The 15,143-nt window shown below is 33.2% G+C and overlaps 3 protein-coding genes across 3 annotated transcripts in view; 2 read left to right on the top strand and 1 right to left on the bottom strand.

Annotated features, from left to right (window-relative positions):
• Nucleotides 1-11,392, bottom strand: part of LOC134245645 (vacuolar protein sorting-associated protein 8 homolog) — a 33,021-nt gene extending 21,629 nt beyond the window's left edge. The window contains 13 exon segments of the mRNA XM_062727927.1: nt 7,390-7,457; nt 7,585-7,650; nt 7,652-7,671; nt 8,269-8,355; nt 9,692-9,730; nt 9,821-9,875; nt 10,016-10,048; nt 10,468-10,500; nt 10,502-10,528; nt 10,530-10,566; nt 10,720-10,862; nt 11,041-11,112; nt 11,323-11,392. Of these exon segments, the coding sequence (XP_062583911.1) occupies nt 7,390-7,457; nt 7,585-7,650; nt 7,652-7,671; nt 8,269-8,355; nt 9,692-9,730; nt 9,821-9,875; nt 10,016-10,048; nt 10,468-10,500; nt 10,502-10,528; nt 10,530-10,566; nt 10,720-10,862; nt 11,041-11,112; nt 11,323-11,373 (731 nt within the window). The 5' untranslated portion in view covers nt 11,374-11,392.
• LOC134245639 (uncharacterized) lies at nt 159-3,120 on the top strand. The gene is made up of 2 exons (XM_062727913.1): nt 159-198; nt 458-3,120. Exon 2 carries the CDS (start codon nt 458-460, stop codon nt 2,189-2,191), a length of 1,734 nt encoding a protein of 577 aa, XP_062583897.1. The 5' UTR covers nt 159-198; the 3' UTR covers nt 2,192-3,120.
• A 212-nt stretch (nt 11,393-11,604) lies between the features above and the next one.
• Nucleotides 11,605-14,022, top strand: LOC134245630 (uncharacterized protein DDB_G0284459-like). Its single transcript, XM_062727894.1, has 2 exons — nt 11,605-11,628; nt 11,763-14,022. The coding sequence occupies exon 2, from the start codon at nt 12,025-12,027 to the stop codon at nt 14,020-14,022; it is 1,998 nt and encodes a 665-aa protein (XP_062583878.1). The 5' UTR covers nt 11,605-11,628; nt 11,763-12,024.
• The last annotated feature ends 1,121 nt before the right edge of the window (nt 14,023-15,143 follow it).

Genomic DNA, 15,143 nt, shown 5'->3' with positions numbered 1-15,143 from the left:
CATGCTATTATGAATACAGATGATAGTAATTTAAAAGTACATATCTGGGTTAACAGGGCTTTTAAATCTATATTTATCTTCATCAAGGAAGTTAATTACAGATCTCGTCTAAGTCTCGACTAAAATCTCACTCTGACAATCCATACATGTATTTAGTTTGATAACAGATCTTACGTTTAGAGGTCATTTACATCAAAAGTAAGTACAGGGTTGCCTGCATGAAATTTAAATTTTATTTAAAAAAGGACAAGTTTATTTATTTACTGGTAAGTCCAATTTCTCTAATATAATTAAGATTTAATACACATACAATAGAATTGTTTCCTTTATGTGGGTGTTCCTCTATAATTAGAGTCAGACAACATTGTAGTTCACCTTAAATTAAAGATCTGCAACTGTAACAGTTGCAGATACGGAACCCATATGCAGGTAACAAACTTTTACATGTTAATTTCAGATGGCACTTTCCAAACCAAAAATTCCAGACACTCCTCAACACTTTCTAGAGTGTGGTTTTGAAGACTGTGAGAAAAATTGCGAATTCTACTGCAATTCCTGCCATCATCAGATGTGTAAACCATGCAGAGACCAACATCTAAAGATTCCAGAAAACAAAAACCATGAGGTGGTCCTTTACCAGCAACGCAAAAGGCAACTTCCTGTGGAGAAATGCAAGATCCACCCCACTAAAGAAATAGACATTCTCTGCAAAGACTGCAATATTCCTTTATGTTCAAAGTGTTCAACAATGCAAGAGCACCATGGACATATATTTACCGATTTAGAAACTATTTACACAGAGAAATTTACTCTTTGCCAAAAGGAAATCTCTAAAATCCATAATTACTTTGTTCCTACAACACAGGATTTACAGAAAGAAGTTTGGGAAGATGCCACAGAAGTTAAACAGATCATGGACAGCATACGGACATCCATGAAGGCTGAAGCCGAGTCTCTGAAAAACATGGTGGACACAGTGCTCTCAGAAAATATGGAAGAATTAAACCGAATAGAGAAGTCATTACTGGAGAAATTACAGAGCCAAGAGAAGACATTTGATGATTATATTGCCTATCTCAGTGACCTCGTTAAAGAGTTCCAGAGTTACCTGTCCTCTACTGAGCTCACTAACTTCACAACTCAACTTCCAAACAACTTAAAAATACAATCCATACCAGAAACCACAAAATGTGTCACACCAGAATTTTCTTTTGCTCAATACAGGAAAAATGATGTTGCTAAATTATTGGGGAAATTAATAAAATCTGATAGAAAGGCAGAACTAAGAAGAGTAAAGCCAATGGAAATTGCTTCTTTCTCTACATCAATGAAATCTACAAATGAACAGTCAAAACAAAATAAACATGTGAAATCTGACAAGAAACAAACATTGTCTCTATCTGCCTCTGTCACCAAAGTCAGGGAGTTCAATGTACCAGGTGTTAGGAATGTATTTCATGTATCACTAGATCAATCAGACAGACTCTGGATCAGTGACAATGATGGTAATTTTGTCCAAATAGATCTACAGGGGAATGTGATACAGAGGATAAAAACCAGTGGTGGACGTGAAGGTTACCACACAGTCACACAGGACGGGGATCTGATCTTTACAGACAAAGACAAGAAAGTTGTCAATAGGATAACACAGGATAATAATATCACTGAATTCATTAAAACTGGAGACTGGACACCATACAGCACACACTCCTCCCACATCAATGGGGACTTACTGGTGGGGATGATAAAGATTGGAGAGGCCAAAGTCACCAGGTACAACAAGACAGGAAAAGAACTACAGAACATACAGAGGGATAACAAAGGACAGGAACTGTATATGTTACCCCATTACATAACAGAAAACATCAATGGAGATATCTGTACATCAGACTTTAATAAAGGTGATGTAGTGGTGGTGAAATCAGGAAAACACAGATTTTCCTACAAAGGTCAAAAGTCAGGGTTCCGTCCCTGGGGAATCTGTACTGATGTCCTCGGTCACATCCTGGTGTGTGATAGTTACAATGAATCTGTTCACCTCCTTGATCAGGACGGTCAGTTCTTGTCTCTATTACTCACACCACAACAAGGGGTAATGCATCCGCGTAGTGTTTGTGTTGATGATGAGAACAATCTCTGTGTAGGACAACAATTCACCAACACACTGTCAGTGTACAAGTATCTAAAGTGATTCTTATTCTGGCATTTTAAAATAGGCACTCCACCGAAAAACCACGCAATGGGTGGCATACCGCATGTCATGAATTTTAATGATTTTTTGCATGTAGCCTTATTAAAACAGTATTTACACATGACAACATCAAACAATTTTTTAGTGCTCCTTTAGTCCTATTTTTGGCAAATGCTTGATTTCAATGCAACATGAGGGTAAAAAAATTACTTATGTGGTCCAAAATTGAGTTTAGCAAGTGACTTTTTGAATTTAGTATCCACCTTTCATTATTACGTTATAAAATCTAATACATTGGAATGACAGAAATTTTCCCCCCATATTATTATACAAAACAATACAAACATTTGAGCTACTCAATAAAATCAGTGGGAAAATGTATATTGAGAGAAATAAAAGGAACTAAATTTACCTATTATTTGTAATTTTCCCCTATTTAAACCAATCCCAACTGGAATTATATAAAGAGGAAAATACTAATAATTGTATTGTTAAATTTGGCTTTTTTTGTTGTAACATGGTTAAAAAAAAACTTGATTTATCTTTAACATGTCTTATAGCTAGGGGGCAGTTGTCTTTTATTTGATAACGTCATAAATTTTGCATTATTTTCCATCAGGATCAGATTTATTTCAATCGGCATTGGTTTTTACTAAAAAATTAGAAATATTTCCTTAATTTAGCCCTGCATTTTCACTAATCAGAAAAGTATGTCTGTCTTTTATTTTTTTCAGACATTCAGCTGTTTCTAAATGATTTTATCCATGGATTCAAATATATATTCAAATTACTAATGTCATTTACGTACATGAAGATCAATTAAATTACTATACATGTACAGTTTGATTTCTTCACTTGATATTCGGGATTTTCTTTTTTAAGTATTTGTATATGCAACAACTGAGAGCAGACAGTTTAGCTTCATTAAATATTTTATTTTCAAGTAATATATATTTTTATTTTTATTTTCTCAAGAATTGTAAAAAGAGTTAAATTCAGCAAAATTATACTTGAACATACAGAAATAGGGAACGTATTGTATGTGTGCAGCCTTGGCGTTATATATCCATGTTTTTTTATACCTGTCATCTGTAAAGCCTTTTCCCCTATATTTTTCTACTTACAAAATTTAATTTTGTATGAATAAGAAAATAGGTTCTTTCATATATAGTATCATTATTACAGAGTAAATAAATTGCGAGCAAAAAGCAGGGGGAGTGGGGCGAAAGGCGGCACTATGGCATAATTTTTTTTTACTGGTTTGATGGAAGTGAAAACATTTTAGAATTGGCCAATATTAGGCCTAATCTAGAAATTTTTCAGAGGGGGGTTGAAGAGGAAAAGAGTTATTTAAAGGTAAGTTTTACATAAACATGTCGTTAAATAACTCAATAGATACAGAGTCGAGTATAGTTTTAAAAGGGGGAGGTTGATCAACCTTGGAAAAATAATTGAATGGATTACCAGAAAGTTTTTGGAAAAGAAAGGAAATGTCCTAACCCGAAAATCTGAGGTTTCATTTTGTTTTCACAATCGAATTTCTTTATATATTACAATATAAGCCTTTCACTGAACATTTTCTGAAGTAAAAACAGAACAAAAATTTGGGATTTTCCTCTTTCTTTGCAAATCCAAAGGGGGGGGGGGGGGGTAACCCCCATAACCCCCCCTTTCTGGATCTGCCATGGGCCAACCTAGTCTCATGTTTAAACTAAATATAAAATATAAGAGTATATGATTGTTTCAATCGCCAGATGATAAAAAAAAATAATAAACTAGAAATGAAACTTCAGAGAAGCTCTGTCCGATTCTGAAAAAACACGCGTATAATTGAACTAACATCTAAGAGACATGCCCTACGCTCTCAAGTTCAAATTTTTTTCCCGTTTTTGAAAAAAAAAAAGGGGGCGACAAAATTGCATTTTAAAAATCACAAAATTGTCCATAACTTGGTATCAAAAGTGAGTTTTCTAACTTCAACTTCCTTCCAGATGTATTTAGTTCCAACAGATGCGTATTGTTTCTGTAAATTTCAGTGAAATCCACTGAATAGTTGCTGAGAAATCACGTACACAAAATTTTGGGGAAAATACCAAACATCATTCAATATTAAGAGGAAAACATAAATTTAAGCTTAAAAAGTACTCCTGACCCAGGGGCTATGAAATTAACATTTTGGAAGAGGCTGCTTTTTCATCACTAATATCATCATTATGTATTTAGATCATTGGCATAATACCAAGGAGCCAAGGAAAAGATTTCAAAGAATTCATGCATTTTCACTATATATAAACATTACAGCCCTGCCCTAACACAAGAACCCCTGACAAAGGGGCCCTGAAATTCACAAATTTGGAAATGGCACATACATAAATATGTACATAGTTCATTGGTTTAAATACCCAGGAACAGAGAAGAAGATTTTTAAAGAATTTATGCATTTTCACTATATTTACATTCAGTGTAATTTTCTTTATGAAATCCATTAGAAATCCATGACGTTCAAATCTCTATAACACACATGAAACCTTGTCACCGCGCGTAAAAATACACAGTAGGTACTATATGCATTTTCAATACTTTATGATCACCAAAATTAACAGTGTTTGACACAATTCAATAAAAACCAGAAGTCTCTGTCGAGACTGAAGCTCTACTGGTTTGTACTTATAGCAAAGGAAGAGAAAAGTACTTCAGCAGTTGGGAATTGAAACTTAACAACAGCAATAGAAGAATAATGATCCTTGATAAAGTCTCTTTATGTTCTTAGTGTAGTCTACAAGTTTGCGAAGTTATATTGAAATCAGAAAAACTGTAGGAGGAGTAAAATTTTAAAGGAATTTCACAGAAATTTCTATTTTTAGTTACCACGGCAAAACCGTTTATTGAAATCGAAAGCTGATAAACAGAATTATGTATCTTAGTGTAGTCTACTTGTGTGCCAAGTTATATTGAAATCAGACCAAAACTGTAGGAGGAGTAGCATTTTCAAAGAATTTCACAGAAATGACTATTTTTAGTAACCACAGCAACAACGTTCATCGAAATCAAAAACAGATATAGAAAATTATGTATCTTAGTGTAGTCTACTTGTGTGCCAAGTTATATTGAAATCAGACCAAAACTGTATGTGGAGTAGCAATTTAAAGGAATTTCACAGAAATTTCTATTTTTAGTAACCAGGGCCAAAAAGTTCTTCGAAATCTAAAACCGATACACAGAATTTTGTATCTTAGTGTAGTCTGCTAGTGTGCAAAGTTATATTGAAATAATTCCATAAGTGTAGGAGGTGTATCATTATAAAGGAATTTCACAGAAATTTCTATTTTTAGTTACCACGGCAAAACCGTTTATTGAAATCGAAAACTGATAAACAGAATTATGTATCTTATGTAGTCACATGTGTGCCAAGTTATATTGAAATCAGACCAAAACTGTAGGAGGAGTAGCATTTTGAAAGAATTTCATAGAAATTTCTATTTTTAGAACCACGGCAACATCGTTTATCGAAATCAAAAACCTATAGCAGAATTATGTATCTTAGTGTAGTCTACTTGTGTGCTAAGTTATATTGAAATCAGACTAAAACTGTAGAATGAGTAGCATTTTAAAGGAATTTCACAGAAATTTCTATTTTTAGTAACCACAGCAACAACATTCATCGAAATGAAAAACTGATAAACAGAATTATGTATCTTAGTGTAGTCTTCTTGTGTGCCAAGTTATACTGAAATCAGACCAAAACTGTAGGAGGAGTAGCATTTTGAAAGAATTTCACAGAAATTTCTATTTTTAGTAACCACGGCAACAACGTTCATCGAAATCAAAAACCGATACACAGAATTATGTATCTTAGTGTAGTCTACTTGTGTGCTAAGTTATATTGAAATCAGACCAAAACTGTAGGAGGAGTAGCATTTTCAACAAATTTCACAGAAATTTCTATTTTTAGTTACCACGGCAACACCGTTTATCAAAATCAAAAACCGATACACAGAATTATGTATCTTAGTGTAGTCTACTTGTGTGCCAAGTTATATTGAAATCAGATCAAAACTGTAAAAGAAGTAGCATTTTGAAAAATTGTTTACAGATATGCGACATGAAACAACAGACGGACAACGGACGGACCACCAGATCATTACTATCTCATAAGCTCTTCTGGTCTCTGACCAGTAGAGCTAAAAATTAACCCTCTTGAATTAACGTTAAAATACAATATTGTGCATTTAAAATTAATTTGTCACTTTTTTTCCTCGCAATGTTCGTTTGCGTTAATTAACTTTAAGACGTCACAAACGGCTCTTACGTCTATAAAGCAAACCAGTTTTGAAGGGCGCTAAATTCACTTTAAAGATTACCAAAATAAACAATTATGAAGAGGAAAAAATTAAAGAATGTAAATATACCAACAAAGAATTCATATATTGTGGAGTCTTGAAGGATATGATGGAACATATAACACACCTAAACTTGCGCACAAATTATCATACTGCGCTAACGCGCGGTATTCAATTTGTCAGCACGGCCAGGTGTGTTAATATAAAACATACAAATATGAATTCAATGCTTAAATATAATCAATAGAGCCCCACCCTAACACCAGAACCCCTGAACCCGGGGCCATGAAATTCACAAATTTGGAAGAGGCAGCCATAATCAACATAACTATGCACTTAGTTAGTTTATTTAATGCCCAGGAGCAGAGAAGTAGAATTTCAAAGAAATAATGCATTTTCACTACATAATCTATATAGCCCCCGCCCTAGCACTAGAACCCCTGACCCCAGGGCCATGAATTTCAAAATTTTGGTAGAGGACTCAATGCTGATTATGATCATACCAATAGTGTTACTGCTTGTTGTTCAGAAGTAAAGAAGATTTTTAAAGATTGCATTAATTTTAGTGGTTTGGCCCCACCCCCAAGGCCCCAGGGGGGTAAGGACCATGAAATTCAAAAATTTTATTCCTCTTCACCCATAGATGCTTTATGCTAAAATTGGTTAAGCGGTTTCAGAGAAGAACATGAAAATATTCAAATGTTAATGCATGGCAAACAACGATAGATGAAAACGGATAGCAATAGGTCACCTGAGTTTACTCCGGTGAGCTAAAACTATGCATATTCAAAAACATTTATTTTTAAAAAGTCCTGTAGATATAAGAAATATAACCTAGATATAAGAAATATAACCTACTTCATTTCTAGTTCAAACACCGACCCTCCACTGTCACTACACACAGCTAACACTGGGCTGTCTGTAAACTGAACAAAGACTTCTCTTAGAGAAAAGCTTACTAAAATGACATCTAGCAACAAAACCTTGTCAAGGTTAGCCAAATCCATTAAATACCTATAGTGTTTATTAGCTATTATTTTGTATTGGTCTTACTTTGACATGAAGAACAGCTGATCCTGGTGGGTGGGCATTCTGTGATTGTCATAGTTTTCCATTGGTTTAAATCCCACATTGTTATCTACAACACCAGAATTGTAAATTCCACATTGTTTTCTATATAACATTAAAATCACTCATATCCCTGTTAACATTTATTTAATTTATTTCAAAGTTAAGGGAGAGATCAAACAGGCTAGGCACTGAGGTTTATGTTTTTTAATGCACCTTACAGCAATTTAATTTTGAATTTTTATTTTCAAAAAGCATTTTTGTCAACTGAAGCAGTCAATTTGGCCGGTAATCCAGGGCCATGAAAAAAACTGTTATTACTCAATAAGTCTGATTTTCATCATCCCATATTGCCCCTTGAGATTAGTCTTTTTTGTCCAGTTGCATACATATGACTTAGATTAGTACAGCCCCACCCTGATCCACAGATCATGTAAGCTGGATTTAATTCAGAAAGTTTGGTTTACTTCAGACATAGTTCTGCTGCGATCAAGCTATATAGGTAAGTGGTTTAATAAAATTTCCCGAATTCTAAAGCAATATGAGCAAAGTTTGACATGTGTGCAATGCATTATTTATTTTAAACAGAAATAAAACATTTACTTCTGTTGTTCATATTTGCTTTGAACCAGAACATTAGTCCCTTAGAGTTCAAAATTGAATTATTGTCGTCCTTAGCAAACCCAGAGAGAAGCCTGGTATAATCCTTGTATATTGAGGGCAGACAGAAATACTGCTGGCCCACATTTTTAACCACTTTATTTTGATTTTATTGATCATAAGTGTTTAGATTACATAAGATTAATCATAATAACACATTTAGAAAGCAAAATAAAATTCCAAAATGCAGAATCATATTGCTTTAAATGTTAAGCACTAGTCCATGTGAGGTTCCAATGGCAATCAATAGGTCAGCCTGAAAAAATGTAACTTATACGGTGAGCTATTATAAAAGTGATTATTCAAAAAAATTCCTTTTAAAAAATTGAAATATAAGGAATATAACCTATCATATACATGTATATAAAAATCATAATTTACCATTGCTGTTGGCATTCCTGCATCAACTCTTTCCTATATTACACACAGCTAAAATAAATCAAAGTGAATAATAAAAAGTTTTCTGAATTCATTTGAAAAGTATCATATTGAAAGTCAAATATGCTTTATTTTACAAAACCTAAAGCTTTTGCTTTATCCATTAATACCTATAGTAAATTTTACAAGTTATTTTTTTAAATATATTTGAACAATCTCACTTTGACATTTTACTAACAGCTGCACTGTGAAGTTGAGCTGCTATATTTTTCAAGCGGTTGGGTTTCAACACTGAACATGTTGTCTGTTTTATATCAAAATTCTAAAATTCCAATTTATAGTCAAAAATAATAAATGCTTAAAATCTTTCAAACACACCTTACATTTATTTTGATTTTCAGTTTAATTTCAAAATTTACAAAGATATATCAAATGCATACATGTTAACCTATTGTGATGATGAGGGAGATTCAAATTTCAAAAGCGGTAGCATTGCGCGCGTGTTTAATTTTGATTATCGATTCTTTCATGTAATATACATTTATTATAAGCTTAAATGAAATTTGTACCTACACTAATTAATCTTAAATATCAACAGCAATAAGAAGACAGAAACACCTTACCCCTGACATAAATTGTACTTTTTTGTCCAGTTGCATACATATGACTTAGAATAGTACAGCTCTGTCCCTGATCTACAGATCATGTTTACAAGCTGGATTTAATTCCAGCAAAGTTTGGTTTACTTCAGACATAGTTCTGCTGCGATCAAGCTACATAGGTGAGTAAGGTTTAATAGAATTTACCATAATTCTAATTTGTATTCAGCAAAGCCTTACCTGTGTCCGATGCATTATTTGGGAATTAAACTTGGAATCATTGACTGTTAGTTCAAATCTGAGATATGCAACCAGCCATTATCCTTAACAATTTAAAGTTGATTTCTTACTCCAGATTGTAATGTTAACCCAGAGAGAAGCCTGGTGCAAAAATTTGTTGAAGCTACATCAACAGCTAGACCATGTTGATTATAAATGTGTCCCCATGGTAGAACGAATTTTCCCCAGGCACCATTTCAACACCTGCTTGGGATCTGAGGGAAACAGAAGAAATGTGTTATAATAGATTACTTCCAAGAAAGGATAAAAAAACTCCATAATGCAGAATGATTTTGTTGTCTTACCAAACACCAGCACTAGTCCATGTGAGGTTCCAATGGCAATCAAGGATGAAACAGCCTGAAAATATGTAACTTATACCTCAATTATAAAAGTGATTATGAAATCATTTCCTTAAATCAAAAATGAAATATAGAAGATTTTAGAATTGCATCATCTTATCAATGTTATAGTACATGTATATAAAAATCATAATTTACCATTGCTGTTGGCATTCCTGCATCAACTCTTTCCTATATCAAATAGATTGAAAATAAATCAAAGTGAATAATAAAAAGTTTATATGAATTCATTTGAATACTGTAGATCACTAAATTTTCGCGACCCCATATTTTCGTGAGATAGTCATTGACTCTTGATTAACGAGACAAAATTTTGAAGAATTGTGGTTATTGCTCTAAATAATCTTAAGGAATACTTATACGAATGTTCATTCAATTTTTAAACAAAACACATGATCTCTCGTTTAATTAAGCGAAAATAAAGTTCTCGCAAATAAAAAGTGATTTACAGTAGTATCATATTGAAAGTCAAATATGCTTTAATTTAATTCAAGAACCTAAAGCTTTTGCTTTAAGCTCCCCTGATAATCTAAATTTTACCCAAATATTTTAATAAATTATTTGAACAATTTGTAAGATATTTTACTAACAGCTGCACTGTGAAGTTGAGCTGCTATATTTTGTCAAGCGGTTGGGTTTCAAAAAAAGCGTTTGAACCATGTACTGTCTGTTTTATATCAATTTTCTTCCTGTAAGGTAACAAATTTATAGTCAAAAATAATAAATGCTTATCTACCTTTTCAACTCTTTCAAACACACTTACTTTATTTTGATTTTCAGTTGAATGGATTCCAGCAATTTACAAAGATATATCAAATGTGAAATGAATATAAATAACATACTTCTGTCTGGATCTTGCACTGCGATCTGTGCGATTGCTGTCTGAACTGGACAGAGAAGTTGTGTCCCCTGAATCCTTAAATGCCTGGACTGCGGAGATAACTGAAGATGTGTCATCTTCCACTGGGGAATCGTAGTCTTCAGTCTGTATTTGAGTTTTGTTTAAAGACAGGGTATTAACGAAATGACAGTTTACTCACAATTATATTCAGATAAATTGGTTAGAATAAACCTAATATGATCTCAGTTCACATTTATAATTTATTTATTAACTGCCTCAAAAAAAATAAATAATTATCGTCGAAGGTCGATAAAACTGTTACCTCATTGAGAATACTTTCTAGTGTGGGGTTTTCCACAGTTGGCAAATCAGACTTAAATTCTTCATCATCAAACTGAAAGATAAAAAAGACATCAAGACATATTACACAAATTTTGCCATACATGTACCCTTAAGGAGAATCTGATGACAACACCCCCTTTTCATAAAATTATTTGATTCCCAAACCATTTCTTTTTTACGGATTTTATCAAAATAAAAGAAACATCTATACATATTTTGTGTTAAACAATGTAAATGTTAAACATAGTGGTACAATACATACCTCTATTTCAAAATTTAACAGGCTGTTTGTATTTGGCGTTTCCTCTGTCATAACTGATGAAGAACCTGAGCAGAAGTACCTCGATCCCGATGTATTTTCTTTTAGTTTTTTTTCCAACTTTAACTAAAAAAATCTTTATTTTTGTCTAAAATTCTAATAAAACATAAAAGACTTATTATATAACATTTGATGAACAGAAACATATAAAACCATATATGTCTCTAATAAAAGTAACAAATGTATATTTTTATCAACTCGGGCTTGATATTACAAAATAGCGTCCGCCTAGTTTCATTTTGGGCTTGAGTAAGTAACGCTATCTTATAATCTTAGATGTTTTACGAAATAAAAGGTTAGAAACAAAGTTTTAATGTGTCTTTTGAAAAAAGAAATGATTAAAGCATACTTGACTTCTATCACATGTATTCTTTGCATTGTAGAAAACCCACAATACACGAGAAAGCAAGGAACAGCATGCAACAAGCAGTAAGTTTCTAGAGTGAACAATAGAACTAGCCAAACGATATGAAAATAGCTTGATTGGTCTTGAATATTTGTGGATTATGTAGGATCAGCCCACACTATGGGTAGACGATTAACTGCAGAAAGTGAGAATGCCTTTCTCATTCTTTTAATCTTGGATTGTGGTTGAATTCTGATGGAACTTTGTTAGTAGGAAACTAAAGAATATTTGTCTTCAATATGGAGGAAAAAATCATGGATGAAAACGATGAAGATCATGTTTACATTTTAAGCCTTCTTCAAAGTATGAAATCCCCAAACAGATTCACTAATGATAGCGGGACAACTGGAAATTCAACAAATATCAGTTCAAATAGTTCAGCGGTCGTGGATGATGATTCAAATACAAGTGAAAGTTTTTCCCCTTCATCAAGGAGAGAATCTCCTGATGAAGATTTGATGGACAACTTCAACAAGATGAAGACAGGACATAAGTTAGATGATTACATTTTGGACATCCTAAAAAGTGAAAAATGCAAGAAAAAACTCCACTTTGAAAGTCAAAAAACTTCAACATGTTCAACCAATTCATTTCTTGTTTCCGAGTCTTCAATGGATTTGGATGAACGTACAGCAAACCCAGATTCATTGGAAGTATCTGATGTTTTAAATAAGCATGGCTTACCAAGTCATAAACTGGATGATGTTTTACATGTTGCTTTGAAAATTGTGAAGCCATTGAATATGAAGATAAAAAAGGTGCAACATTCTGAAGAGAAAAAGCCAGCCACTTCAATCTCTAGTGAGAAAGGAATTAATAAATCAACCTTAGTGTATACTTGTCATATGTGTAACTTTAGTTTTAACTCCAAAGACAACAAGAATAGACACATGGCAAGTAAGCACAGTAAAAGGTTGTCCATCAGAGGAAATGGTAAACTGAGAAAAAATGCTAGTATAACACATAACTATGCTTTAGATACATATGAGAATTTATGTGATTTAGACAAGTTAGGAAAATATAAGACCTCTATTATGCAATCAGATACTACTGACCATTACGATGAACATTCCCAAAACATTTTAAAAGACTACCATGCAGAAAATGGAAACAAAGCCTACACAGTATTGAAAATGAACAAAATGTCAACCGAAACTGAAGAATCACACCCAGAGGCAGCAGATGATGATTCTAGAGACTCTTTTGATGATGAAAGTACAAGTGATTCATATTCATGCAGAAGAGTTGAAATAAACAGTGAACTCAGAAAATATGATCTAAAACAGTGTTGCAGGACTAGGACCTTCTCAGAAAATATGAAGTTATTGAATAAGCATGCTGAGAAATCTAAAGAGAATAATCAAGGAAGAGAGATTATATGTCAAAACAACACAGAGTCTTCAAGCAGCTTGCCTTGTCAGGAAACAGTCATAGAAACAGAAGCCAAATTTCTGCCAGAATCAACAATTAACACTGAAAAAAGCTTGTCATCTGAAGGTTTATATCCTATTGGTCTTGATGAAGTGTCATCATTATCTTTTTCTTCAAAACAATGTTCATCATCTAAATCATCAGCATCAAATCATCTGATTCCACCTGTGTATCCACAGCAACCAGATCCTCCTGTGTCTCCACAGCAACCAGAAATAACAAAACCAGGTGCTTTGTTGAGGGAAAAGCACTGGATTATCCTTGATGCATCCAACAATTTTAACGGACCCTTCTACAGTGATATGGGAAACCATCAAGGCATTCACACCAAAAGTGAGGATATAGTTGGAATTAAATCCATAGATGATTCTAGCAAAAATATATCCTTATTTCAGAGTTGTGTGCCAATTTCAAGAGATTCTCTTGATGATTTTTCAAATCTGAGCAGCAGTTGTTCAACTAGAAGTGCTAATGAGTGCATGGAAATTAACAGTGACACTATTCACCCCACTACCTTTAAGGAAATTGGTCCTAAAGATGAGTATACCTCACAAGAACAAGGATCTGGAAATGTCATTGAAAAGTTTTGTTGTGCTAGACACTTAACCTTTTTGGATTATCTTTCCAACTACCATCCGTTCAAAAGATTGACTTTCAAAACTGAAAACTCGTCATGTGATGCTTCTGCTTTTTCACCACACAACTCCAATACTTCTGGTGTGCTTAACAATAGATCTGTTCCTTCTCGAGACTATATTCTGTCACCACCAAAGAAGCGGTGGAAGAGTTATTTAGAGGGAGATTAGGGACATTGCTTTTAATGAAGTTTTATTTATGTTTTGAATGAGAGTTGCCATTGAAAATATCTTGTTTTATTTTTCATTTTATTCATAAAAACTGCATGATAAAGAAGCATCTTTAACTTGAACTTTCTTTTTATCTATATAAAAGGTTAACCATTGGCTGTGACTTACAAGATACACACTGCACAAGTTCAGTTTTTGAATTCATAGAGGCTGACTTTATAGTCAGTTCTCTCATTGTATCCCCCTATTTAGCTACTGCCTTCCTCTCATGCATGTTGAGGCTGTATCGTGTTCGATTACCCTCACAAATTCAGGGGGTCCCATGTCCACTCACGACTCTTGGATGTAAGGCCATGAGTGGACTGATGACTCCTGATTTTGTGAGGATGGTCTGTTGTGCAAATCTTCTTGGGAGTTTTGTTTACTTCATGATTCTCCAAGCTGGCATTGCCAATTGATAGGTATATAAATTTAAAACATTGGGGGTAACAGCAAACAAAATCATGTTAGCAAAATCTATTAAAAACACAAAATACTTTAGATGATGTCTGTAAAATTTTACTCAAAAATATCCTCATATATTGCAATAAAATGTTCTGTTGAGAAATACATGTACAAATATATCACAGATAATGGATGGGGGGGGAGGATTTTTTTTCAGTCAAATTTTAGGAACAAGCATGTCTGTTCCTATCAGATGACATCATAAAAAGAGTTAAGGAGACCACAAAAAATTATATGCAAAATAAAAAGACACAATTTACTGTTAACCACTGAGTAATGAACTGCACACTGGAGAGAAAGAGAGGGACAGTTTCTCCATGAGAGGGACAGTTTCTCCATTCTTTTAAAACACTATATATCTATTCCATATTGCATGATCAGTGCCATCACACAGTATATATGTGAAAGAAAGTAGAATATTTCAAGATTTTTTTTGAAAGTATACATGTATGTATTAAAACAATAAAACCTGGACCTTGCACTCAAGAAATTATGCAATACAAATTTAAGTAAAAATCTATCAAAATAGATTTTTGAAAACATAACAAAACCCACAATATGATAGACTTTCATATGTTGTTGAGACATTAATTTAAAGTATTTATAGGAATACATGT

Source organism: Saccostrea cucullata, unplaced genomic scaffold (genome assembly GCF_032062105.1).
Source record: "Saccostrea cucullata isolate Sc308-1 unplaced genomic scaffold, CSIRO_AGI_Scuc_v1 ctg181, whole genome shotgun sequence".
NCBI lineage: Eukaryota > Metazoa > Mollusca > Bivalvia > Ostreida > Ostreidae > Saccostrea > Saccostrea cuccullata.
This window is presented reverse-complemented; position numbering and strand designations above follow the sequence as displayed.